At 59.0% G+C, this 27,684-nt stretch overlaps 1 protein-coding gene across 4 annotated transcripts; it reads left to right on the forward strand.

Moving 5' to 3' along the window:
* Positions 1 to 229: 229 nt before the first annotated feature.
* LOC125626252 (actin filament-associated protein 1-like 2) lies at positions 230 to 27,681 on the forward strand. 4 transcript variants are annotated; one of them, XM_048829001.2, is made up of 17 exons: positions 230 to 485; positions 13,797 to 13,925; positions 14,625 to 14,717; positions 15,612 to 15,688; positions 18,010 to 18,109; positions 18,622 to 18,839; positions 19,442 to 19,621; positions 20,964 to 21,059; positions 21,697 to 21,796; positions 22,151 to 22,362; positions 22,756 to 22,877; positions 23,353 to 23,473; positions 23,640 to 23,745; positions 23,953 to 24,102; positions 24,323 to 24,483; positions 25,056 to 25,166; positions 25,300 to 27,681. In XM_048829001.2, exons 1-17 carry the CDS (start codon positions 470 to 472, stop codon positions 25,324 to 25,326), a joined length of 2,019 nt encoding a protein of 672 aa, XP_048684958.2. In that variant the 5' UTR covers positions 230 to 469; the 3' UTR covers positions 25,327 to 27,681. The 4 variants fall into 4 exon arrangements, with proteins under 4 accessions (XP_048684958.2, XP_048684959.2, XP_048684957.2 ...); XM_048829000.2 differs by lacking the exon at positions 230 to 485 and adding an exon at positions 11,121 to 11,296; XM_048829002.2 differs by lacking the exons at positions 230 to 485; positions 23,953 to 24,102 and adding an exon at positions 11,119 to 11,296.
* Positions 27,682 to 27,684: the final 3 nt, after the last annotated feature.

Here is a 27,684-nt window from a genome sequence, read left to right on the forward strand (position 1 = left end):
CCGGGCTAACCCCCGTCCGCATTCCACAGCCTGACTCGGGACTGCGCCAGCCGCGTCCACACTGCAAAACAACAGGGCTGGCCCACGCGTCCCAGTGGGACCCTGGCTCAGAGACCCGCCCCGCCAAGCGCCTCCTAGGACCCGGGTCCCGAGGGCTTAGGTGCGTGGGGGCCGCCGCTGGGGGGCTCGGACCCCAACCACAGCCCGCGCCTGCAGCCGGCCGCCGCGCCCTGCAGGTGGCAGCGCTGCTCCGGGCAGTCCGCACAGGCGGCGGCTGCTGCTGGCGCCGGCGCCGGCCCTGGAATCCCGGGCCCCGGGACGTGAGCTCAGCCCCCTCCCCTCCCGGCATGGGCTGCGCTGGGGCCGGGGCTCCGCCGCTCCTGTGCGCCCGGCTTCCCCCGGCTCCGGCGCGATGTGAGCGGCCAGCGTCGGAGCCTGCCCCAGCGGCCCCCCCCCCGCAGCCAGCGCCATGGAGAAGCAGAAAGGTACCGCTCCCCTGGCCAGCCCCCCGGGGGCTGGGGGCCCGGGGCTGACGGTGGAGGGGGGCGGCGTGCAGGGTGCCAGTGGGTGCGATTTGAACTCAGCACCGCGGCCTGTGCTCGCTGGGCGCCCATCGGTGCCGGAGCGAGGGGTGCTGGGGGTGGGGGCTGCCACACCCCCTCCCCCCCGGGCTTGAAGTGGTTCCCCTCCTATCCAGGGTTTGGTTCAGTGGCTGTCAGCACCCGTCGAGCTTGCTCCAGCCCCACGGCTGGCACGTGCCCGCTGCCGGGGTGGTTAGAGGGCGGGCGGCGGGTCCCTTCCCCATGCGCCGGGGTGCGCGTTGCCCGAAGGAGCCAGGCGTTGACAGCCATGGAGCCGTGCGAACGTGCCGCCGATGCCTTGCAGCGGGGACTCAGCGGGAAAAGCCTTCCTGGGCGGTTCTCTGCTGTGGGGTATTTGGTTGGGAAGCCGGGGCTCTCCACGGGTGAGGGCTGTGACCCGTGCCCGGAAGAGCCCTTCTCTCTGCTGCTGGGGAACACCGAGAGGGAATTCCAGGAACTGCCATGTCTTCTCTGCCGTCGTCCACCCTTATCCCTTCGTGGTATGAGTCATCTCGCAGTTGGCCGGCACCGCTCAGAAATCTGGAGTCCAGGCCCTGAGCCGCTGAGATGGCTCAGGAAGCAGAGATCAAATTAGGAGAACCTGGGATTGGAGGGAAACGATTTCCCTGGGAATGGGGGGGATACAGAGGGCCTCAGGGTCTCACATGCAGGTGCCGAGCTCCCCACAGCAGCGCTGGGTGGCAGAGTGGGATGCTGGGGGTGAGACGAGATCCCTGCAGAAGTGGTCATTTCCCCCTCCCTTGCCTCTCCTGCATAGGGGGTGATAGTGCAGGAGGAGACTTTATCCGGGGTTGTGGGGTGGGAGTCACATCCCGATCCCGACTGATCTCCCTTTAAAGGACTGACAGAGGCCCCTGCTGCGGGTGGTTCTGTCTGCTTTGTGCACCCAGCTCTGAGCCTTGCATCTGAATTTCTGGCAGCTTTCCCAGTCCCTAAAGGTGACCTGGGGAAAAGGTATCGAGATCAAGCACTAGCCGCTGAATGGCTTTAAAACACTGGCATCTCAGACACATCCCAGTCTTCCTTCACCTTTTCTCCACCACCCTGCTATTGCTGGGAATGCACTGCAAATGAGGGATCGCTGCATCCCGACATCTCTGGGCTCTCCAAAGGTTGCCTTGACTGTGCTGGCTCGGTCCCAAGAGGCTCTGATATACCCATGTGCCCATGGTGGGATCTGGCTAAGAGAGAGCCCTGCATACGGAGCTGGGATGCTGAGATGTGTTGCATGCAGGGTGTTTGTGTGTTTCCTTGCAATAGTGCACACTTTTAGCAAGTGTTTAGCATGCTGATTTTACACTTGTTAAAGCCAGCCCCTTGGGGCTCACCTGAAAGCCAGCCCCAACCCATCCCGGCTTAGCCAAGTTTTGTCTCCCTCTGAAACTCAGGCTGTTATTATTTGGCCGTGCGGTCGAGCAGATGAGGCATCAGACTGGGAGCCAGGACTCCTGGATTCTATCTCTGACTCTGCCAGTAATCTGCTGGATGATCTTGGGCAAGTCACTTCCTCTCTCTGTGCCTCTGTTTCCCCTCTCACCCATTGTCCGTCGTAGATTGTGAGCTCTTTAGAGCAGGGGCTGTCTCTTACTATGTGCTTAGCAGGGTGGGGCCTTGATTTCACTTGAGGCCTCTGGGTGGTACTGTCAGGTAAATAATAATAGAGGTCTCAGTCAAGGATCAGGCCCCAGTGTGCTGGGTGCTCCACAAACATGCAATATAAAACCAGTGTCTGCTCTGGGGAATTCCCAGTCTGAGATGGTGACACACAGAGGAACCGATCAGTGTGTGTGTGTGGTGGGGGGATGAGGACAAGATGACAGTAAAGCCTTTGCATAAATGAGTGGGCTTCGTTCCTTCTCCTGCTAACATTGCAGGAAGACTGTGTCCCTCAGCCAACACCTGGCTGAATCCGGTGACTCTGGCTTTTGCACTACTTTAAAAAGGAGGAGCGTGGGGCTGGTCCCCTGGGGACTCTGGAGCTGGGTGGTGGAAGCCACAGGCAGCACACCGGGGTCTATGGCCTGACCCCTTTCCCTGGGGTGCTCAGCGCACATCACCTGGAGCGTCTGACTGGACAGCGGCCCAGCCGTCGCTGACAGCAGCAGGGGAACGAGGTGTCAGGAATGGGCTGGTGGAGGAGCTGGATTTTCCATGTGCCTTTCCCTGCACCGTCTAGACTTCCCCAGCTCCACAGCAGTTCCTGTTCTTTGGGTGGGGGTGGCCACTCCTGCGGTCCCAGTAAGGGGCCTGCTAGACATGGGATTGGGGCATGGGGACCTGGACAGGGCACGTTGCTGCAGGCGGCAGCTATTGTGGGAGGAGACGGGAATGGGGGCAGATGCGTTTACCTTCAACGGCTCTTTCTCGCCATGGAAACCGAGGCACCTGTTTTCAATCTCTGTAGCATTTACTTGGCCCGGGATGTTTGTGGATGGTGCGTTGTCAGGGGCGAGTTGGAGACCCCTTGGATTGCAGCAGCCAGGCCTGCAGCGCCAGGGAACGACACGCACAGCAGTGCAGGCATGCTGACACGCAGGCGTGAGCACTCGTCTGCAGGCACACACGCTTGGAGGCATGCAGACACAGCCACGTGCCTACGTGTGCCAACCCTGTCATTTAGACAGCCACCTGTGCACACGCAAGCACGTGTGACAAAGCGGGTGAGTTCCATACACATGGGTGCACACACACCTTTGTGCACGCATACCTGTGCGACAAAGCATGGCGTACACACGCTCTCGTGCACACACAAACAAGTCCGTCATACTAAACCCCTGTGAAATGCACTGCACGCGTGCACAGAGCTCTCCCGTTGCTGACATTACAGAGCAGGAGCTCTGCTTCCCACAGGCCTGTGGGCGCTAAATGCTCTGACTCATCCCTTACAAGTTGGGTGGCTTCCTCCTCCAGTCCCCCGTCATATGTTCCTGCAGTGCGTTGCTTGCTGGGTGCCAGGCGGCGGGTGAGCCCCTGAATGAGCTTGTGACAGACCATCATTGACATCGGGGGAGCTGCGGGGGAGAGAGTTCAAGGCAGGGCAGGTCCTGTCAGAGCTGGGCCTCTTGCTCGGTGCTGTGGGTGCCAGCGGTCGAGGTGTGGGGTTCTGGGGAGCTGGGCTTGTGGGGGACAAGGCACTAGCAGGCCCGAGGCGAGAGTTGAGGTGAGATGTGGCCCCAGGGCTGGGGTGTGGGGGAGGAGGAGCGGTGCTGGGAGTGGAAAGCTCAGCAAAGGGGATGTCATCACAGAGGAATTCAGACTCTGCTGGGGGTTGGGGGAGGAAAGAGGGAAGTGAGGAGAGGGGGAGAGAGGAGGTGGGGAGACTAGAGGGGAGCACCAGGGAGTGCACAGGGCCCCCTGCCTGGCCTGGCAGATGTGGGCTGGATTCCCTTCCCTTCCCGGGGGCTCCCTGGATCTGCGCTGGAGGAGCATGCTGGCTCTGCTTGTGCTATGCACTGGGATGTCTCCCTCGTCTGAGTTCTGCCTCCTTGATTTCCAGAATCCCCCGCCCCTTCCCAGTGCCCTGCTGCCCCTGGACAAGGTGCAGGGAATTAGTCATTATCCCCTTCCTCCCTACCACCCCCTTGCCCTGTTTCTAGGGAAGTCCAGATGTTTGGATCTCCTCCTGCTTTGCTAAACCCATCTCCCTCCCAGATGTTTTCTCTCCTCCAGGCAATGACAGTTTGCACATGCTCCCTGCCTGCCCTTGCACCCATGTCCCAAGTCCCTCCCTCTCCTCTGAGCAGCTCGCTCTCTGTCCCAGGGCCCTGCAGCATCCCCTGTGGCAAGTGCATGCATTGACCACTGATAGTGCAGGGGCCGAAGCATGGGCTCTTCAGCATGTCTGGGGAGGATCCAGGGGTCAGGCAGGCTGGGAGGAAGGCATGGGAGCAGCAGCTGGGAACGGGATGGATGTGGCCAAGCTCCTGTTGAACCCCAGACTGACCCAGGCTGCAGGATTGCTGAGCAGTGTCAGAGTGTTTCGCTCCTTTAAGCTGCAGATGGGGCCCAGGTAGGACCCTGGGGCTCTGGGAATGCAAGGGGGTGACGCCAAATGGGAGGATGATATACAAAGAGAAGTGAGCCCAAGCTGCATAGAGAGTGGGCCGGATACGGGGAATCATGCATCACTCAGCGCCCCATGGGGGAGCCCAGCAGACCCTGCGCTGGCTGACTGCCCACCTCTCTCTCTTCCTCTGTTCCATTTCCCACATCCGCCCACCCGCCCTCCCTTGACATGTCACCGCTGCTTCGCTCTCCTCTTCCTTTTCTCCCAGTCTCTGAGCCGCTCACTGGTCGTTCTCCTCCCACCCTGCCAGTGAGTTTGTGCAAAGGACAGGCAGGGAGCTGGAATCCCCACCTCTGCCAGCACAGGATTCCTTGCAGTGCTGAGAACCAGGTTCCCCTCAGCCAGGTGCTTGCTCCCGCTAAAACCGCCCTGATGCCTCTCCAAGGACCTGGGCCGTCTACCACTCTGCTGTATCCCCAGCCGTTTACAAGGCAGATCAACATTTGCTCTCTCTCCTGGATGCAGCCAGGCCTTCCTGAGGAGTCACACCGCATGACTGGTCCGTATGGCGCGGGGTGCGGGGAGGATTTCACTTTCTTCTGAAACATCAGCTATTGGCCTCTGCAAGAGGTGGGTCGTGGGACTAGATGGGCCCACTGGACTGATCTGCAGAGACCAGGGCTTGGTGGGCCTATTGGTCTGACCCGGCACAGCAGAGAGCTGTGGGGACCAGGCTGGACCCACTGGTCTGATCAGAAGTAGCAGAGAGGTGGGGATACTGAGCTAGATGGGCCGGGCAGGGAGGTGAGACTATCAAGCTAGATGGAGGGGCTGGTTCAGCAGCGAGGAAGGATTCTAGCTCAAACGGATTTGTGGTCTAATCTGTGGTTTAGGGAGCGGGTGGTGGGAAGGGGCAATGGGGGAGGGACAGATACACAGTTCTATGTTCTTGACTGGCGTGGCCAAATCTGAAACTGGAATCCCATGATGAAATATGACCTCGGCTTTTCTTGCCCTGGGGGAACGTAGGACAGCAGGTCTGCAGCCTTCAGAACTACAGGGTGGGTGTCACGGAGTCCCTGGGCGATGCTCTGGAACTGCTCCCCATGAAGCCAGTCAGGACTCTGGGGCAGTCGCCTTTCTGTGAGCAGCCTGTCTTCAGGACACACAGCTCACACAGCTTCCACCTTCCTGGGTCTGACCTCGGAGCATTCAGCATCCTCTGCCCCTCCGTGCGCTTCCCCCAGCGAGTCCGCTCAGGCGGGGCTCCTGGGGAAGCCAGAGGGTCCTGCACCCCAACTTCGCAGTCAGACGTGACTCTCACCCAGCCAGTAAAACAGAAGGTTTATTAGATGACAGGAACATGGTCTAAAATAGAGCTTGCAGGTGCAGAGAACGGGACCCCTCAGCTGGGTCCATTTTGGGGGGCAGTGAGCCAGACAACCACGTCTGCACTTCACTCCATGTCCCAGCCAGCCCCAAACTGAAAACCCCCTCCAGCCCCTCCTCCTCTGGGCTTTGTTCCTTTCCCGGGCCAGGTGGTCACCTGATTCCTTTGTTCTCCAACCCTTTAGCTCTCACCTTGCAGGGGGGAAGGGCCCAGGCCATCAGTTGCCAGGAAACAGGGTGTTGGCCATTCTCTGTGTCCAGACCCCTGCACACACCTGCCCTCTAGGGCTCTGCAATGATCATACACCCTTACCCCACCCCCTAGATACTTAAGAACTGCCTAGGGGAAACTGAGGCACCCCCACACTATTCAGAGGAAACATTAAGAACAGTCCCACTTCGTCACATCTCTCCCCCCTTCGAGATCGAACTGAGCGGGGTCACTTTAGCCGGTGACCTGGGGAAGTTCGAAGCCACCAACGTTCCCATGGATGCCCCAGCATCTCTCCCATTCCTTGGTAGGAGTTACACCAGGCCCTTCCATTTTCACACCCTCCCTTAGGTCAGGGGTGGTCGATAGCACTCGCAGGCCGCATGTGGGAAGGTTTATGCAGCCCATGCCCTTTGGCCACCCCAAGAATGTCTCCCCATTGACCATCACCTTCTGCTCCCACTGGAGGTCCGAGGGGCCTGGCCCCAGGAAACTCCACACAGACATATAGGTTGGGGTCAGGAGTGGGAGCCTGTCCACATCCCCAACCATCTGGCTGACGGTGTCTATGGCCTTGGGACCCAGCAAGGGAGCTAGACACCGGGGCTTTTCCGCAGGGTCCCCCTGGTTCAAATCGCCAGCCTGCTCAAAGGCAGTGAGGTGGGCATCCACACACACCCCCCTCCTTAACCAGGGGCAGCAATTTAGTCTCGAGGTTCCCTGCGGAACTGGCACCCCGGGATCTATCCCCACTCACCCCTGGGAGGTCCCCTAGGCCTCTCCGCCCCACCACCGCCAGTTCATCCTGCTGCTGCTTCTGCAGCTCTTTCTCGGGCTCTCGCTGTCTCCCACGGTCCTCTTGCTCTCTCAGACTCAGCTCCAATCCCGTCCGTCTCGATCCCCCGATGGGGAACCCGATCGTGAAGACCCCCGTCTGGTCGGGGACAGGAGTCTTGGCGATGCCTGGCTCCCGCTCCAGCTGCTCCCAGATCCTGCTATAGCCCCAGTTGGGGTCAGGAATCTGTTCCTTAGAGCGGTCATCCTCCTCCAGCTGCACGATTAACTCTGCTTTGGTGAACTTTCCAACGCTCAACCCTCTCTTTCTGCACAGGGTTACAATGTCCTTCTTAAGGAGACGGTGACAGGCCATCACTCCGCTCCTCCCAAGTTGTTGTGGACTCACAGGCCCGTGTGTTCTCAGCTCCCCACGGTTTCCAGGGAGAACCCCTAGTGTGCCAGCCCTTCTCGAGGTCACCACCTCTTTGCCAGGGTCGAGCTGCAGACTCCTCCGCCCCTAAGACTGCTCACTGCAGTCCCCAGGGGGACCCCATTACTGCACAGTCCTTCTCGCTGGTCACACACTCCCAGGGGTTAACCGCCCCCCAAAACCGCTCCTTTCTGAGCCTTCAGCAGGCCTGGTCCTCGGCAATCCCCCTTCGTGTTACTGCTCCCCAGTCACTTACTGCAGGAAGCGCCATCCACGGGGTGCAGTACATCCCACCGCTGCCACCAGTTGTCACGGAGTCCCTGGGCGATGCTCTGGAACTGCTCCCCATGAAGCCAGTCAGGACTCTGGGGCAGTCGCCTTTCTGTGAGCAGCCTGTCTTCAGGACACACAGCTCACACAGCTTCCACCTTCCTGGGTCTGACCTCGGAGCATTCAGCATCCTCTGCCCCTCCGTGCGCTTCCCCCAGCGAGTCCGCTCAGGCGGGGCTCCTGGGGAAGCCAGAGGGTCCTGCACCCCAACTTCGCAGTCAGACGTGACTCTCACCCAGCCAGTAAAACAGAAGGTTTATTAGATGACAGGAACATGGTCTAAAATAGAGCTTGCAGGTGCAGAGAACGGGACCCCTCAGCTGGGTCCATTTTGGGGGGCAGTGAGCCAGACAACCACGTCTGCACTTCACTCCATGTCCCAGCCAGCCCCAAACTGAAAACCCCCTCCAGCCCCTCCTCCTCTGGGCTTTGTTCCTTTCCCGGGCCAGGTGGTCACCTGATTCCTTTGTTCTCCAACCCTTTAGCTCTCACCTTGCAGGGGGGAAGGGCCCAGGCCATCAGTTGCCAGGAAACAGGGTGTTGGCCATTCTCTGTGTCCAGACCCCTGCACACACCTGCCCTCTAGGGCTCTGCAATGATCATACACCCTTACCCCACCCCCTAGATACTTAAGAACTGCCTAGGGGAAACTGAGGCACCCCCACACTATTCAGAGGAAACATTAAGAACAGTCCCACTTCGTCACAGTGGGGGTGGGAAAAAAGCACAGTAAACCCTTCTGTTTTATGAGCCAGGACTGGGGAGGTGAGAGGGGAGCGGGGGCTGTCTTGCTTCTGCACGCTTGGCAGCTCCGTATCAGTCTTTCCAACATTCTTGCAACACACGGCCTTTCCCAACCCTCTCCTCTGCTTGACCATCCTGTGAAGAAGCCAGGACATTTCCTCGTGCCACTTATTGACCACATGACTTGCCATGGGTCTGATGGTGCACTCTGTGTTCACTGATCATGGCCCCTGTGTCAAACCACCGGGTTTGGAGTTCCCACTGGCTGGATTATGCATTACATCCTAACCAATATAGCTCCAGCTGCTAGCTGATGTGTGAGTGCATCAGGGCAGGGCTGGGCACATTCATGTTTGTTTAGCTGCCCCCATGGAAATGTTTGGGGGCAGAGGCAGCTCCCCACCCAACACTGCAACCCGATCTGCTGCTGGAGAATGTTAAAGCCGCTGAAACTGGAAAAGGGCAAAGGAAAGAGCAGGAGACATTGCCTAAGAGCAAGATCTCTGGGTACCTCCACACTGTAGCCGGAGGTGTCCTTTTCCAGCTTGCGTACCCGGGCGTGTGCCAGCGTTGATTGAGCCCACGCACTAGAAGAAGCCGTGTAGCTGCAGTGGCAAGAGCTGGCCACCAAAGTCCAGTCCCATGGGAGATTGTAGGTAGGTATTAGGGCGTCTAGCCGATCCCACTGCCCGGGCTGCCATGGCCACACGGCTGTTTGTAGTGCACTAGCTCACGGCTACTGCCCTGCATGTCTACCCAGGCTGGGAACCACACTTCCAGCTGCAGTGCAGGGGCACGCTGCAAGGCTGTAGAGTAGCCCCCAAAGGAAGTGGTGGGAGCCCCATTTGGACTGGCCAAAGAACGTCCCATGGGGAACAGTCCTTCCCTGTTTCCTGCTGGGATGAACTGTGTGCCCCGGTAGAGTCCGTCCACTGTGGTGAAAGGAGGCGCTGAGTGTATGTTGGCGCTGTCCCGCCAGGGTGGGTGGCCAGACTGGGGTCTAAGAGAGGTGAGTTATTCCCTAGCCAAGTAGGTGAGGAGGACGGAGGAGAGAGTGACGTGTCCGTGGATGGAAAGGTGCTGGCGTGCTAGAACGGAGGTGGAATGGGAGTGTCATCGGGAAACAACATGGGTCTGTCAATATGACTCGAGAAGCCGCCGACCTGACCGTCCCCAGCTGGAGGGTAAGGATGGTGCTTCATCCGTAGCCTTGTCCCAGGCAGCGGGGCAGGCCGCTTACATCGGATAGACTTGCAGCTGATGAGAACCTTCCCCCCACTGTGCCAAGCCAGGGCAAAGGAGGAATGTGATGCAATCTCTCCTCTCACTAACCCTTGTGACTGGCTCCCGTGCGTGACCTCCCAGGACCGAGCCCATAGACCCATGAGGAGCCTGTCCGTGTTCAAACGTGTAGAGGAGCAAGGGGCAAACAGAGGGACTGAGCACGTGCCCCAGGGCGGGTGAGCGCCCTGAGCGTCCACCTGGGTTCCAGGCCTTCCCTCACAGCCCCTGCCAGCTGCACTCTGATCGGGAGAGGGGGATGCAGGCCCGTTGGGCTGGCAGTTCGGTGCTGCTGGGGGAAGGCTGGGCTGTGTGCTTTGCAGAGGGGGTGTGGTGGAGGTGCTGAGGGGTAGGAGTGAGCTGTGTTTCAGCTGGGTGTGTGTGTGCTGGGAGGAGGGCTGGGTTGTGTGTTTTGGGAGATGCACTGAGAGAACAGGTGTGTGCGTTTGGGAACTTGTGTGTGCAGAAAGAGGTACATTGGGCTGTGTGCCCGGGGGGGCATGGTGTGTCTGGGGGCGCTGTGTACCTGGGGGTGCAATGTACCGGGGAGGGGTGCCCTGGGGGAATGTTGTTTTGTGTTCTGGGGGTCCTGTGCTGTTTGCCTGAGACATATGTTTCCTCATTAATCAGATGAATGACTGTCTGCATAAGGACCTGGGGAAGACAGATGGAGCTGCCCCTGCATACTTACATACCAGGAACCTTGTGGGGCCCCTCTGCCTTACCCCCCAGGGTCCTGGCAGGGTCTCGTTGCCCCCTCCCCCCCCAGGGTGGGGCCCCACTCATGGTTGTGGGAATGCCAGTCAGGGGGTGGAAAATCTGGGGGAGCTGTTGACCGTGATGTGTTCAGAGACTCATCAGGGAAATGCCATGGGGAGCCATCTTCAACCCTGCCTCCGCTCCCGCTGGGCCTGGAGACACCGAGCTGGGGTTAGAACAGCTCTGCCTGCACTGCCCTCCCCACAGGCCCCACGATGCGGCAGTTCCCTACGGTGGGGAGGTGTCGAGAGAGCAGAGGGCACTGTCACCGCCATGGGGAGCAGAGCCCATGGGCTTTCTTGTGGCTAGTCACCTCCGCGAGGGGGGTTCCAAGGAATCGAGTCAAAATGGGCTTGATCTCAGCCCTGTCCCACCCCCCTGGGGGGGCAGGGAGGTTCCCGGGGTGTGTGTGGAGGATGCCCTCTTTGGGTAGGGTCAGGGTGGGAGGTTGAGGGGACCTGGGGTGGGTCCTTTAGGGCAGGCTTGCCATGGCTGGGCAGAATGGGCTTGCCGGAGCATTCCTAACATTGCAACTGTTCCAGGCAGCAAATTGCAGCTTTGCGTTCGGGGGAACCAATGAGGGAACATCGGTGCTGGGGGGACGAGGAAAAGGCCGCCCGGGCCCCGGGCCAAGAATCAGTGGGTTTCATCAGCGGGGCCTGCAACATTTTATCACAGCTGGGAGCGGGGAGTGGAGCCGAGAAGGGAGACGCAAAACATTTCCAGATGCATGGCGGAGAGGGGGGAAGAGCAGCCTGGCAGGACGGGTGAGGAGCAGCCTGGCAATGGGGAAGCAGAACGGAGGGAGTCTGTGTTGCCCCCTCTCTGTGGGCAAGGGGGAGCTGCTGGGGGTAGGAAGGGAACATGGGGAAAGCTGGCAGCACCACCCAGGTCTCCACCCTGGGAGGAAATTTGGCTGGGTGAGAAGTGGAGCAGGGGCAGCGCGGTGGGAAAGGGCCAGCTCTGGGGATCTGCTGGCGATGTCAGGCCTCTGCAGCAGAGTTCAGGCGGTGGGCAAGCTGTGACCTGGGTGTCTCCTGCGTGTCTCCCCATGCTGTGCCCTCTGCTCTGTGTCATTCGTGGGAATGCTGATCGGGATGGTGGGGTTGTAAACTGACTGGGGAAGGGGGAAGAAGCCCCTCCTCCACCATATGTTCCTTGAGTGCAAGAATTTGCTACTGGGACATAGAGCAGACACAGCTGTTTGGGGCTACAATCTGGAGGGCCCCTTCCACTATCCTACCATTTATGGCCCAGGTAATGCTTTGCATCTCTTAAATAGCTGTGGTGAGAGTGCCGAACCCCTGCTGGGGACCAGGCTCGCCCAACTCGCTGTGCTTGTGACCCGAGCCGGGATTCGAACATGGCTTTGCCGAGGTGTAGGAATCCACTGAGCCATCACCGGGCAAGGGACAGATTCCAAGGCTTTGGGTCAAACCCACAGCTCCTTTCTGGGTTTGCCATCCCAGTGCCAGGCTGTCTGGAACAAGGGATTGCTTCTGGACACAGGGCAAAGCCAGGCAGGGATTAGCAAACCCAACGCAAGGGGTGGTTTGCATCTAGGTTCTGTGTGATTGGAACCCCCGAAGTTCTAGATTTTTCAGGAGTGCTGAGTGCTCACAAATTCTGCGCGCATCAGTGTCAGCTGCAGGTGCTCAGTCCCTCTGCAAACCAGGCTGCTTCTTTCAGTGTCAATCTGTAGGCCACCAAATGTGAACGTCTTGGGCTAAGCCTGTAGAGGGAGGAAGGAGGGTCTCTGGGGAGGAAAGATAGTCTGGAGGTCATGGGCCTGGGAGGCAGGACTCCTGGGTTCATTCTGTGCTCAGTGTGGGGAGTGTTGTCAAGTGGCTAGGACAGGGAGCATAGGCTCTATTCCCAGCTCTGTCACTTACTTGTTGTCCGGCAATGAGCAAGTCACTACCATGCTTTGCGCCTCAGTTCCCCCTCATAGCATGGGGGGCAATGATCCATTCAGAATCCTTCTTGTGGTGCCAGGTGCCTTGGAAATGCCAATATTCATTATCCCCAGAGGCTGACGGGGAGGGAGCTGGGGATGGGAAGTGAATGCAGGCCTGTAACCCAGGACGCTGCTGGCTGGCCCCACAGCACTTAGCCGTGGCGCAGGACAGGGAGGCTCTCCCTGGGCTTTGCCTTTGTTCTGGGCTGATTGGGGGCTTTTATTCCTCTTTCCAAGCCATGCGAGGGGGCGGCGGGCAAATGCTCTGCATTGCACTGGGAACACACCAGCCTTCATCAGCTGTGCTGTTTGGTGCAACATTAACGCCCCCTCCTTCCCCTTCTCCCCTCCCTCCCTTTCGGTGCGTAGGATGTCAGTGAAGGAACGGAGGCTTCTGAGCGCTTGTTGGTGGCAGGGCACAATTGCCCCGCTGTCTGACAGAGGGGGTCACGGGCGAGGGAGGGGTAAAGAGGCCTCATTCAGGCAGCAGCCCAGAAGATAATGCCGAGACATTCCCCAGCATCGCTAGCCCGGCGAGGGAGGACTGGGAAGTGGAATGAAAGGAGAGATGTCACCGGAGAACTTTCCAGCCGCCTCTGCATCTTTGACATGCCCCGGCCAGCCTTCCCCAAGGGGGCGCTCTGGTTCCATCCCGCACGCTGCCACCACCCTCCCCAAGGCACTGGGGAGCCTATGATTCAATCGCTCTCTGGCAGGAAACACCGAGTTAAACTCACCCTTCTGCCAGTCAAACCCCATATTCATCTCTCCTCTCAAAGAACCTGGAAGCCCAGTCCCCCAAACAAGCCTGCTCTTTTAGTGCGGACATAAAGGGCCTTCAGTCTCCCACTGCTGCTTATTCTCTCCTTGTCGCCCCCTTCGGTCACCCTCCCCCCTTCCCTAGCAGCTCTGGGTACCTCTTGTGTCCTCCTCTGAATGGCAGGATTGTGCTGCAAGCTGGGGTCAGGTGCAGGAGATGGGAGCAATGAGTCTGTTCGTCCCCAGATGGCCCGTGGGCGCAAGGAGCCAGTTCTGGGCCAGCCAGGATAGAGAGAGCAGGGGACGGCAAAGGGATATTTTTTCTGCTCCTTGTTGAGGTTGAAAGACGCTTGCCCCAATCTTGGAAACTCCGGCCCTGGGCCTCGCCCACCGTGTGTTGACCTGCCCTGGACACCCAGCGCTCCATGCGCTCGGCTGGGTGGCTCTAAGACATTCCCAGGGGGCTGCTCTATTGGGATCCCCCAGTGGGGGCGATGTGATGGAATGGTGTTCCCCTAGTAACTGCCCTGTTCCTTCTGTGTTGCCTGCAGATCTAGACAAGCTCCTTTTGGACCTAGAGTCCTTCCTGCTGATCCTGGACCGGGAGAACCTCAGCTACATTGCTCAGGCCAAGAAGAAATCCATCGCTGAGCTACTTTCCAGGTTCCAGAGCCCTCCATGTATGTATCCTGCTGCTGGGGCATAGGTATCCAGAGACAGGTGATGTTGTGCTAATAACCCATGGGGGCGGCTGTATCCTAATAACTCCACAAGAGGGAACCTTTCTGTAGCAGATCCGATTTGTTCTTGCAGCCCTGTCCATTCCCACAGGCTCTGCATGCTCCCTGGAAACTGGGCCAGCCAGTCAAATGACTTCTTTGGTGCTCAGCATAGTCCAGCTCTCTGGATCTTTGCTTATCCAGTTTGTCACTCTCTGTAACTTTGCTTACCAATGAGATTGTTCCCTTGGGCCTGCCCAGAGCTGGTTCAGTTTAGCCCTTTTTCTTACCTATGCCTGACCCCGACCTTCTTCCAGCATCCCTGTTATTCCTATGGGTTTGCCCAGCAGGTTTACATGAGCCGCTGTTGGGGTGTCCGCAAACTGTTCGCTCCAGCTCCCGGACTGGAGCTGCTTTCGGCAAAGGAGAATGACGCATCGTGAACAAGCCATTGCTGGACTCAGTCTCCAGACCAATCCCCGTTCAAGTCCCTAGAATTTGAGGTTCATTCGGGATTGTCTGGGATCCCCCAGCACCTGCCTGCCCAGTCATCCGACCCCATCCAGAGCAGCAGCCTGATCTCAGAGCTTTTATCCCCCACTTGTTTGTGGTGTTAGTCCCATCACCTCCTGTGATCCTGATCCGCCTCTTTCCCCACAGCAGAGGACGCAGAGTACATGATCATGCGCTGCATCTCGCCCTCCTCTGGGAGCAGCGCCTTCCAAACGCCAGCTGACCTGAGCCCGCGCCAAGGTGAGCAGTGGAGTCGGTACCATCGGGGGGATGCGAGAGGAGTCGCATGAAGTGGGGGGTTTCCTAATTATATATGTCGGGCCAGCCCCTGCTCTCCGTGACACAGCTGTGGAGCCAGAGGGACTGCAGTGCAGGCATGAGCACCCTATGCGTGAGATCAGAATCAGGCCGTGTGGCTCGAGGCCAGTAACGGGTTCAAATTTTCTGCCAAATATGCAAAAGTGGCCAGTGATTTCAGTTGCCCTCATTTGAGACACATGCAGGCACCCAAAGCTGGGCACCCAGAGGCACTGGGCATGTTTGAAACATCAGCCTATGGGATGGTGACCGGGACTCTCCGCTTCGGCTTAGAAGGTGCTAACACTGTAGCCCGGTGGCTCAGCCGGCTGCAAAGTGCTGAAGCCAGCCTGCGGGGACGTCTACCCCTCTGAGGGGAGTCTCAGTGCTACCCATTGCTATAGAGAGCCTGGAGCTCTGTGCTCCACGACAGCAACTGCATTGAGCGTGGGCCCAAGCTGCCGTTGTGGGCACTCAGCTAGTGGCCAGGCCCACTCAGCTGCCAGGCTGCGGGATTTGGGTGCCTAGCTTAGGGGTCCATGTTTGCAAACCGGGCTCTATTAGTGATGCAGACTGAATGATCTCAAGAGCTTTGGGGCCGGATCCAGCTTGCATCAGCTCCCACAGAGCTGGATCAGGCTTCTCTAGCTTCAGACACCGGGTCTGGCACTCTCTCGAGGATCTTCGGCCTACTCTTGGGCCTGGAAGATTTGGAGCAGGGCTGAGCAGAGCAGCTGCAGCACACTCAGCATCCCGCGGCATCCGAGCGGGGGCTCCCGGCTGCAGCTGGCGCCAGTGGCTGGTTGAAATGATTTTAATCGTTACCTTTCTCGGCAGCAACCTCGTCTCCAGACCCGATGGGAAGGGGAGAGTGTGACTCACCCGCTGCCAATGGCCAGTGCTCTCCAGGCGGGGTAAGTCTGGATCACTCCAGGTCAGGAAGCAACGAGAGGGAGACAGAGATCTCTGTTACCACTGAGGCCCAGAGTGGGAGTCGGTGGGTGAGCGCTTTGCTAACTTCATGGGGCAGCGGCAGAGCCTGTCACACTGTGGATGCCTTGCTGTGCCCGCTCCTAGGCCAGCCCCAGGCACAGGAGCATCCCAGCCCCTGGCCGTTGCTGTGACAGGGCGTGGGAGAGGGAGACCTGACACAGTTTCCAGGCAACACTACATGTCCCTGGGCTATGGCCCTGCTGCCTGCTCAGTGCAGAAAGAGGGAGCAGGGAGCGTGGGGAGGAATGTTCCCATGCAGCCTGCCAGCTCTGCATGTCCAGCAGGGTCTGGGATGCGTGCGTGTCTGGTGGGGAATCCAAACGGGCAGAAACAGGGGCTGTGGGGAGGCACATGTGACCCCCCCCCACCCCATTTGCCCCTATGACTGCTGGCTGCAAGCAGGGGCATGGTTTGTGATTGCACCCTCTTGATACAGATGAGAGCAGCTGGATTCTGCTCCTGCTGCTCTTGGATTCCAGGCTGATGGTGTAGCCGAGCTCAGAATCCAGCCCAGAGTCTCTAGGGGCTGAATGTGGGGCAGTGGCTGGGGATTGGGGCGACTGGCTGAGTGTGGGGGAAATGGGCTGAGGGAGGGTGATTAGAGGCAGCATCAGGGCCACGGGTCGGGGGCTGGGGTTGGAAAGGGCTCAGGGGGCTGTGTCAGAGGGTAAGGGAAGGTCCCTGCATGAAGGAGATGGGGCAGGGGTCTGTCTTTTTTTTCACTTTGGCCCCTTTCCTCCCAGCTGCCCCTTGGGCCCCTTGCCATCCCTTGTGCAGCTCAGGATACAGGGGTCATAGTGAGGCCTCCGTACCCCACAGCCCCGGCCTGAGGCCTAGGGAAGGGCCTGCTTTGGCTCCCAGCCTGTGGCAGCGGGAGCTGGGCTTCCCGGCTGCTGGGCTGTCAGGCCCCTTTGCAAACAAGAGCAGATGGTTTGGCCATGAGATCACTGGGGAACCGGAAAGGAACAGGGGCGTCTGCAGCACAAACTGGGAGTTTCTCGAGAGAGATGTGCAGAGGGCTCCACTCCCACCCGCTCAGGTGTCCAGTGCTTAAGGAACAGCCACACGCAGCACTGGCCATGGCAGGACCTCATGGGCACATTTTCGTGCATAGGGGGATGTGTTGTGGTGCTTGCAGTATTGGGTCTGTTGTGCGGCCTAGAGCAAGAGACACATGGTATGAAGTAGCAGAAGTGAGTGCGTTGTACTGCAGGGGAGGGACACCTATTACATGAAGTGCAGCACTGTCTGTTGCATGCGCAAGAGAATGCGTTGCATTACATCCAACAGCAGGTGTTGCACTGCATGCCACAGAGCCAAAGTGTAATTCTTGTGGAGAATGGTACGTTGCACGGCATGCAGCAGGGGCGTCTTTCATCACATGCTGCACGGGATGCACTGTACTTCGTGAAGAGAGGCACATTTCGTTTGATGCTGCAGGGGAAGCTGGCTGCTGCGTGCGGCCAAGGGTGCGTTGCATGCAGCAGAGACCTGGTGCATTCCCGTACAGTGCTGCGCCCTCCGTTGCAAGCAGCAGGACGTTGACTTGCTTGCGTGGTCAGGGAATAGGTTGACAAGCCGGCATTTCCCCGTGCTCTGAGCGGACATGCAGCTCCAACGGAGTTCTGCTGCTCTTCTGGATGTGGATGGAAGCAGGCAAATGTGGGCTCCAGATGAGGTAACAGGAGCCGTGGCAGGGGGGAGAGGACCACCCCCCAGGATGCGATTGGCAGGAACAAGAGCGGTGTCCCGTGCCAGAGCGCGAGATGCCGCTGACAGATTTCAGAAGCAGTTAATTTGGTAGCTAAACAGCATGAAGGCAGCGGAGGCTGATTAACCATAGAGGCCACTTTAGGGGCAGTTAAGTTGTGAAGGAAGCAGAAATCCAAGCCACGGGCATCAAAGGCTCTTTCATCTCAGTCCTGTCCAGATGCAGGGCTCCCAGTCGGCAGACGTGCTGGTATGGAGCAGGGCGATTGAATGCTGGGGGGGGAATCCATGCTTGCTCCAAGCCCACATCAGCCTGGAACAGGGAGAGAGGGAGCTCCCAAGGTGGAGATTGAGCAACTGCCCAGGGAAGGGGGTATTTTGAGCCCGCCCTTCAGTATGCAAAGGGAGGGCACAGCTCTTGAAACCTCTCCTGAACCCCCAGGGGGCTGGCAGGCAGAGTCCCACTGACACCCCGTGCCCTGATACTGCCTCCCTTGGCTCTGTCAGGCTGAGTTCTCCCTGCTGTTTCTAGACAAACCCATTGGGCGTCCTGCCCCACCTCCCTAGCCTGCCAGCTGAGGACTCCTACGAGGAGGCAGAGCCCATCAGCCCCGAGGGACATATGAGCCCAGGTAACCAGCCCCTTCCTCTCCGAAACCCGCGGGAGGTGGGAGCAGCTGGCAGGACATATCCGCTGCAGCGTGTGTACCCCAGCTGCCCCTCACATGTCTGCGCCATGCCTGTCGCACATGGCACACTTGTCGCACAAGGCCCATCAGCTGCACTGTATGCACCTGGGGCCTTCAGGTGGCCCCCCCTTCCAACAACTGTACCATGCCTGCTGCACCTCTCTTGCACGGGGCACCCCTGCCGCACTTTGCATGCCTCTGGCCGCTTCCCTTTTGAGGCACCCTCCATGCTTGTGGCACGCAGTGCCACCTCTTCCATCTAAGGCCACGTGGGCATTGACTGTGAGGTTCTCCCAGCCCCGCTCGGCTCCCTGCCTGGCTCCCAGCGCCTGCGGCATGGCGCGCGTCCCAGTTCAAGCCCTGAAGCTCCTGGCACTGGTGGGGCAGCCCCTTGCCGACAGGCAGCTCCACTCTTGCCAGGCGCTTGCTCAGCGCCACCCTTCCACTCTGGGCAGCGGGCGGCGGGGACACGGACAGCAGCCACTACGAGTCATACGGCGAGGACGAGGACTGCGTGAAGGACCGCGCGCACTACATCCAGTGGCCGCCCGCCGCTGGCACTGCCGAGACTCCCGCTCGCCCCGAGGCCCAGCTCTGTGGCTTCCTCTGGAGGAAACGCTGGCTCGGGCAGTGGGCCAAGCAGCTCTTCATCGTCCGGGAACATGCCCTGCTGGTGAGCGTTGAGAGGGGCGGAGAGGGGCGGGAGCACTCGCAGGTGGAGATGGCTTCCCCGGGCACGGCCTGGCCCCTACTGTGGAGACCACGTGGGCTGGGGTGTGTGCAGGATAGTGTGGGGGGTGAGAGGGCTTGGCAACAGGCGCCCGAGGGGTGAAGAGTGCAGGGACGTGGAGGTGGGACCAGGGAAGAGCTGCAGGGTAAAAGGGTAGGTGAACTGAAGTGCATTCGGTGCCCTGAACCTGCCAGCCCCCTAACCTGCAGACCCTGCACGCTGACCCCCCAAACCCCAATCCTGAACCCCCATCCCCCCAACCCTGAACCCCTAAACCCACAGACCCTAAACCCCCCTCCTCCCACATCCCGAACCCCTAACCCCCATCCTGCCAAGCCTGGGCCCTAAACCCACAACCGTGCAGACCCTGACCCCCCATCCCTAACCCTGAAGACCCCCTCTCCTATATCCCGAACTCCAGCCCCACAACGGGGAGGGTCAGGGTGGCGAGTTCCAGTTCCAAGCCCCGCTCTCCCCAGTCTCGGACCCTTGCGCTCCCCCCAGCCCCCTGGCTGAGCCATGCCCTTTGCCCTGTGCTGCCACAGTGCTACAAGTGTGCCAAGGACCTGCAGCCAGTGCTGGAGCTGGACCTGCACGGCTGCCGCGTTGCCTACAAGGCCAAGCGCAGCAAGAAGATGCAGCACGTGCTGAAGATCACGGGGGCGGCGGCAGAGACGCTGGTGATGGGCTTCCAGAGCCGCCAGCAGGCTGAGGACTGGAGGAAGGTTTGGAGGTGTTACACCCTGGCAGAGCTGTGCATGGAGGGGGGCCATGGGAGTGGGGAGGGCGAAGAGTGGCCTCTGCCACCGCCTGGGAGCCCCTGAGGGGACTGTGGGGCGGGGGAACAGCTCCTGTATGGCTGAGACTACGTGTTGGGTGAGTCTGCGCTGCCCACCCCCCTCTGCGGGCGGGGACGGGCACCATCCCGTCAGGGCCCCGCGCTGCCCACCCCCCTCTGCGGGCGGGGACGGGCACCGTCCCGTCAGGGCCCCGCGCTGCCCACTCCCCTCTGCGGGCGGGGACGGGCACCATCCCGTCAGGCCCCCAGGCTGCCCACCCCCCTCTGCGGGCGGGGACGGGCACCGTCCCGTCAGGCCCCCGGGCTGCCCGCCCCCCTCTGCGGGCGGGGACGGGCACCGTCCCGTCAGGCCCCCGGGCTGCCCGCCCCCCTCTGCGGGCGGGGACGGGCACCGTCCACTCAGGGCCCCGCGCTGCCCACCCCCCTCTGCGGGCGGGGACGGGCACCGTCCCGTCAGGGCCCCGGGCTGCCCGCCCCCCTCTGCGGGCGGGGACGGGCACCGTCCCGTCAGGGCCCCGCGCTGCCCACCCCCCTCTGCGGGCGGGGACGGGCACCATCCCGTCAGGCCCCCAGGCTGCCCACCCCCCTCTGCGGGCGGGGACGGGCACCGTCCCGTCAGGGCCCCGCGCTGCCCACCCCCCTCTGCGGGCGGGGACGGGCACCATCCCGTCAGGCCCCCAGGCTGCCCACCCCCCTCTGCGGGCGGGGACGGGCACCGTCCCGTCAGGGCCCCGCGCTGCCCACTCCCTTCTGCGGGCGGGGACGGGCACCGTCCCGTCAGGCCCCCGGGCTGCCCGCCCCCCTCTGCGGGCGGGGACGGGCACCGTCCCGTCAGGCCCCCGGGCTGCCCGCCCCCCTCTGCGGGCGGGGACGGGCACCGTCCCGTCAGGCCCCCGGGCTGCCCGCCCCCCTCTGCGGGCGGGGACGGGCACCGTCCTGTCAGCTGCGGCTTGGCAGATAAGTTATAGCCTGGCTCCCCCTGCAGGCCAAGCTGGGTGCTGACAATTGTTTCCGCAAACCTCTCAGAGCTGTGGGGCGAGTCAGTTCCCCTTCTTGCCAAGCTGCAGTACGTCCCCACACAGGGTTCCACAAGGAGTTTGCATGAGAGAGCGGTTTGCAAGCGCCGTGGGGGCTCTGACCCTCCCAGCAGCGCATGCCCTGCCTTGGAAATGACTCTGCTCTCGAGGGGGCTGGGCTCCCACTGTGCCTGGGGGACCGGGACCCCCAGCTGCCCCGTCCGTGCCTGTAACGCTGTCGCTTTCTTGTAGGTGATTGAGGAAGTGAGCAGCTCTCCTCTCAGCAGGCCTTCTGCCCACAGCTCCCCGGCACTGCCCAGCTCAGAGCAGGGTGGGAACTCACGGCAGGTGAGTAGGTTCCTTAGCCATCTCTAGCCCCTGCTACCTGGGATCTTGGGTGCTCTCACACCCCTCTCCCTACCCAAGTTAGCATCGTTGTCCCTGTGTTCCGGCAGGGAAACTGAGGCACAGGGGAGTACTTAACCAAGGTCACACGGTGAGTCAGTGGCAGAGAAGGGAATAGAACCCAGGAATCCTGACAGTCTCCAGTGCGATAACTGGGAGGCGAGACTAGAACAAGGAGCCCTGACTCCTAATCCCTGATATCCCATACTGTCCTGAGCAGCTCCTTCTACAACAGGCTCGGCTTGCTGCTACCCACAGAAATGTTGTGAACCCTGAGGAGGGACTCTGCCCTGGGACGTGCCCGCAGCTTGGGGGGCGTGCCCGAGGGCACAGCCTTACCCATGAAATTCGAGGGAGGGAGATGCCCTTGTGAGACCGGACAGCACAGGGTTGTTCCTTGTGGGCTGTTGTGCCTTTTGAATGGTCCCATGTAATGGGGCTTTCTCCTCCCTGGGGAGCTGCCCCCCATCTCCTGGGTCTGCCCATGGGGAAATCTCTGATGTTCAGCCTGAAATTCCCTCTGCTTATCCACTCCCCTCGCCTCAGTGATCATTGTCTGCAGCACCCGTGTCTCTCTTAGGTGAGAGGTTCCCAGTTTGGCTCTGATTCAGATGAGGAGAACTCCCCGGTCAGCCCCGCTGCAGCTGGCTGCATCCCAGCTGGAGAGCCAAGGAAAGGAGGTGAGTATTGCCCAGCCTGACCACTCTGTGCAGCATCAGTTACTCCAGCCATCCTGTCTGTGGGACCCAGGGCTGGAATAGCCGGGGTGCTGGGTGCATTGGCGGAGCAGTGGTGGTGGGGAGGTGACCCAGGCGTGGAAGAGCCGGGGTGCTGGGTGCATTGGCGGAGCAGTGGGGTAACTGCACGCAGAGCCTGTGCTCTCACCCCAGACTTCCCTGAACTCCTTTCCCACAGTGCCCGGAGGCATCAGCTGCAGTTTGTGCTGGGTGGGTGGGTGCCGAGCCCTCTCCCCAGTGGCGGAGCCGGCAGCGGGGGCGCGTCTCATAATGAGAGGCCTTGGGGGCACTCTGCAGGTTTCCTGGACGTGCTGCTGCAAAGCCAGTGGCAGAAGCTGTGGTGCAGGGTGGAGCAGGGCGCCCTGCGGATGTTCAGAGACCCCAGCTGCACTGAGAGCCCTGAGTACGCTGTGCCGCTGGCGGGCAGCAATGTGACCCCGGGGGCTGACGCCGGCCGACGCCATCGCATCCACATCAGCCAGCAAGGCAGAGAGGTCGCCGTCCTGCAGGTGCGTGGTGCATCTGTGCTAACCCATATGGTGCTGGCGTGGCCTGCAGCCAAGCTGTAGCAGAGAGACCATTAGTCTGGTGGTAGGGGGGCAGCCCTCACTGGCAGCGTCCCGCGGATGGTAGGAACAGGATCTGCCCTCCCTTCCTGGAGCTCCAGATGGTGCTGTGGTCACACAGACGTAGGAGCCGCACTCCGCGCCGATAGGGCTGTGCATGGAGAGACGCAGCAAGGAACCAGCCTGTTTCCCCCACCCTCTTCTCTGCCTGGTCCCTTTCCTGCCCTTCTGGCTGCCGAGCCAATGCCATTCCCCAGAGGAGGGCATCTCCCTGGCCCTCCCTAATGGTTCTGGCCCAGAGCTGATGACTGAGCCCTGTCCCCTTCTCTGGTGCAGACCCACTCGGATGAAGAGAGGGACATCTGGCTGAAGATCCTGCAGGTGGAGAAGGGAGCGGAACCAGCCGCTGTGTATGAAACCTCAGTCCTTGGAGATGCCCCCAGCTCCGCGCCTGTGGGGTAAGGAGGACCTGACCCCTCCGTCCCACAGCACCCCCGAGACACAGTGCCTCTTCAGAGCAGCTCCCCCTATTCCCTATCTTTAGGTTGTCCCAGCTTTGTCCCTCCCTCAGCCTTCTTTCCATTCTCCTTCCCCCTCTGCTAAGGCAGGGGACCTGGCTGCCCATGGATGCCTTTCCTGGGACAGAGCCCCAGGGCACAGGATCCTGGCGGCTACTGCATCTGGCACTGCCATGGGGACCCAGTTACAGAACTAGTGCATGACTGAAGCATGTGCTAGCCATGTTGGGGACAACCCGTGTTGTGTCTGGACCCCTGGTGTTACTGCTCAGACGCATAGGGCAGCCAGGCAGCACTCATCAGACCTGCTGCGTCTGGTTCGAAGCGCTCACGGGCCCCAGGTGCTAAGCATGGAAAATCGCCACCACTGATGGGTGCCCAGAGTCACAGGGCTTCCTCTCTGCTCTGCCTGCAGGGGCCTGCTTCTGCGGAGATTCCCGACCCCCAACACCTACATGGACGACCCCTTTGGGCAGCTCCCGCCGGCGACGCACTCCAGCCCAGTCTACTCCAACGCGGATATACTGCACCAGCTGGTAACCTCCACGTAGTCCGGCATCTGTAGGCATTTCTAGCAAGCGGGCCAGCCCCTTGACGGGCGGAGCTTGGCGAAACTCCATGGGCTGAGCTGCCCCCATGGGGATCTGGGCTGGCGCATCTAGCCAGTTCGTCCACAGGCTCCTCACTGGCTTCTCTTTGCAGCAGCGGACCTTGGACAGAGCTGCCCAAGACCAGATGCAGAGACTCCCATGTCCCCTTCCTGACAGTGCCTTCAGCAACCCCCGGAGCAGAGCTCCGGAGGAGACAGGTGAGTGACGGCAGGGATCTGGCTGTACCAGGGGGCAGACTCTATGTCCGACAGCAGCTGAGCGCGGCCCCATCACGATAAGAGGCACCGACCCAGCACTAGTCGGCTCTGGCTGTAGGCTGGTTCAGCATGCCCGGGCGGGGAATCCCTTTCTGAGTGCTCACGGTCTCATAGCCATTGACCCCTTTCTCTCCCATGCTCTTCCAGCTGCTCCTCCAACCGGCCCGGGCAAATCTCTGAACGAGCAGTGGGTAGAGGTGGCCCCGGAGCTGAGGAGCCGGGATTTTTTCCAGTCCCAGCGGACGCTGACGCAGCCTGAGAGGAAGGGTGCCCCAGACAGCTTGGATTTCTTAATTGGTATGATCGCTGCACAGCCTCAGGCAGGTTGCTGACCCCCTGCCCCTGTGCCAGGGGTTGGCAAGACTTACCCAGTGCAGGAGAGGGCTGGGAATGTTGAGCCATGGGTGTCCTGCGACTCTCGGGGCATAGCTGTAACCCAGAGTGAGTCAGGGTGGCGGGACTGGGCCTTCAGCTTCCCGTGTGGGTTCACATGGCTCCACGATCCGCCTTCTTGCAGGTAAGAGGGCCTTCCCCAAGCTGGAGGAGAAGGTAGGGCAGCTGGAAAGAGCATGCCGGATGAAAACCAGGCTGAAGGCCGGCTCGGAGATGAACCTGCTAGCCATCGGCAAGTCTCTGAAGGGCCACATAGCCACCGCCACCAGCTCAGCAGGCTCCGAGGTAAGGGAGGATGGAGCAGGATGGGTGAGAGTCAGACACTGGGCAGCCATGAGACAGAACAGTTGGGGGCTAGAAACAATCAGGGGCTCTCCTAGGGCTTCCTGCCTTTCTCTTCTCCCATCCCTTTCCCAGCATCATCTCTTCTCCCTCTTTCCCTCTCCTCATTCTGCTGCTTCTCTCCTGTTCCTTGAGAAAGTCAGGTCTACCTTAGGTCCTTCTTTCTTGCCTTTAGACAAAGTGGGGAAGTGATTCCATATGGAGGGGAGCTGCTATGGCATGTGTGGGGCCCCCTAGACAGGGGGAGAGGTCTGACCACAGACTGAGCTGGAATGGCCCCAGAGCAGTGGTTCTCAACCTATTTACCATTGTGGGCCGCATATGTGGGCCGCATCCAATACTACCTATATGGCCCTGAGGATGTCACATGGGCCGTAGCTCTGTGCTGATTGGGCCACAGGTTGAGAATCACTGCCCTAGAGTCCCTGTTCACAGCTAACCCCCCGGACAGGTTGGAAAGAAGGGCAAAAGGGGGCTCCTACACCCACCCCTCTTCTCTCCACTCTTGTGTGCAGGGTTCCTTCCTAACACCTCTGCTGAAACGCACCACCTCCACCAAGAGTGCCCTGAGGCGAGCGCCTTCCGTGGTCATCATTGAAAAGGGGAAGGTTCTGCAGAAGAGAAAGGTACTGAGGAGCATCCCCTCTGCTAGGGAGAGTCGTGCTGGGGGTGGGGGAAAGGCCTGGCTCACCTAGCACGCTCTCCCTGCCCCCCTCAAGAAATGGGAATAATTGTCCTTTCTCCATCCGTCTCTTTCAGGAATGGGAGATGAAGTCTGCCATGTAATTGGCCCCTTCTACCCGCTGAGCGTTCCCAAAGGCAGGAGACATTGCACTGTACATATACATATCAGACCATGCGTCTATACATGCATGCTGCATGTGGATCATGCAGAATAAACTCTGAATCTCTCCTTTTTTTTTTACCGTAGTTATCAGTGTTACAGTAACTTTTTTTTATTTTTTAAACTGACTGGATTTTTATAGGTTGTCTGCAGTGGCACTGAAATGGGGGAAAGGAGACCGGGCTGGGTGAGGGTGGGCTCGCCCCAGCGTTACTGGGTCGGGACTCTTCACAGCAGTATATCCATCTGGTACCATTTTCCAGGGAGCAATTCCGCAGTGGCTTGCGACCTCATTAGTCACCAGCACTCTCCTCCTTGCAGTTGATGTGACAGAGTGGAGCCAAGATGGCTTCTTTGTCTGCATTTACAGAACCTTCCTGCAGCTTCAAATTGCATAGGCTGGTGCTTCAGAAGACAGTTCTCTTGAATGGCTCCTGACACATGGGATGAAAGGATGAGAGCAAACGTGAACAACACCTTCAACGCTGGAGTCCACCCATGCTGTTAGACCCTAAAGAAAGTGGAGATGCAAACGGAATACTCTGGGCTACCTAGCCAGGTTTCCTGAGTCCTTTGAAGTCTTTCATGGATCTCCTCCACTCCTCTTTCTAGCAAACACCTTTCTCCATAAAGATAACAGCCCTACTTTTGGTTTCCAGATAGACACAGACATTTTACGGTGCAGGGATGGAATGATGCAGCTCTTCGATAACATTACATGCATTGTGCAGCTGGGCATGTCTGAAATCAGAAGAAGAGTGCTTCTAACTGGGTACACTGGCCATACACCCAGGAGTCTAGAGGGGAGGAGGAGGCTGCCAGGAGGTATGCATGCTACCCTGAAGTGCCTCCTCTGGCCAGCTGTTCTTGGAAGCCCGCATGTTGGGACTGAAAGGGAACATGAGTGGGGACTGAGAAGTGTGGCAGCTGCTTTTAAAGTGGTCTGTGGTGATCACAGGTTTTACTAAGAGGAGAGACAATCATATAGCCATTTAGAGACAGGCAATTCACTTATTTTTGAAACATCAGTGTCCATTGAGCTAATACCCTGTGGAACAACAGTAAGTGCCAACTGTGGTTTAGTGGATCGAGCACAGGGCAGGGAGTCAAGACGGCTGGGTTTTGTCCTCGGCTCTGCCACTCCACAACATTGGGAAAGTCTCTTCCCCTCTGTGTCCCTCAGCTTCTCCCTCTGTCAAACAGACCTAATGAGACTGACCCACCTTCATAAAGCAGTCCGAGATCTGCTGCAGTCAGCAACAGAGCAAGGGCAAAGTCTGGTTAATAACTCTCTCCCAAGCCTGAAATCTCAGATGCCGAGTGAATATTTAAGACTGAGGCATGGACACAACTTTCATTACAGCAAGTGGCATGAGAGTAACTGCATTGAGAATAGTGGAAACACAGGAGCATTGATTGTATTTATCTTTATAGGGACTCAGTCAGCTTCAAGGTAATCTGTTGTGAACAAAGGAGTGCCTTGTGTTACAAATAACACCTTAGGTGATGAAAAGAATTTTTCAAAATATAGAGAACATATCATTATTTATGTTCTTTGGCTAAGACTTGGACAACGGAAATCAATTTCACGTCACTTTCATTGTCTGGTTCTGATCCGCAATCAAAGTTGCCTTCCCCTGGGTCTGCCCAGAGCCATATTGAAGTCAACAAGGCTGCAGTTGGCCCAGTGTGACAGCCACCCCAACACACCTGGGATGGAAACAGACACCTCCAGAGCTAAAAGCCGGAGTCACTCCTGCTGGGCTATAAGATTCCCATCCTCAGTGGAGCACAAAGAAGAACTCATACCACACAGTGCCCAGTGGGTTTCACAAGGGCTTGCTCATGCAAAATCAGTAATTTACAGGATCAGGTTATAAGAACCTGACTGTAATCTAAAGCAAAACAGACTTTGTTGATTTCCATTTGTTGATTTCCAATGTTTGGGCTGCAAACCCTGCAGGAGAACTGTTATTTGTTTAAAAGCAACTGTTTGCATTGGATTTTGTTTTGTAATTGTAGAAATATTTTTTCTGATGTTCTTGAGTTTTTTAAAAACATGCTTTTACCAAATGGAAACTGGGGGGACTGGGGGAGAGGAAATGTTAAATTGACATTTTGTGTAACTTGTTAATTCAGAAAGATGTGAGGGTTAGATTGGGGAGGTGGGGTGTCTTTTTTGTTTGTTTTTTGCTGGGGTTTTGGGTTGTTTTTAACAAATTATCATGTCAAATAAATGTTTCAAACCCCACCTTTTATCTTGTAAAATGGACGATACTTGGAGGGGGTTTCCTTTAGTC

Source organism: Caretta caretta, chromosome 26 (genome assembly GCF_965140235.1).
Source record: "Caretta caretta isolate rCarCar2 chromosome 26, rCarCar1.hap1, whole genome shotgun sequence".
NCBI lineage: Eukaryota > Metazoa > Chordata > Testudines > Cheloniidae > Caretta > Caretta caretta.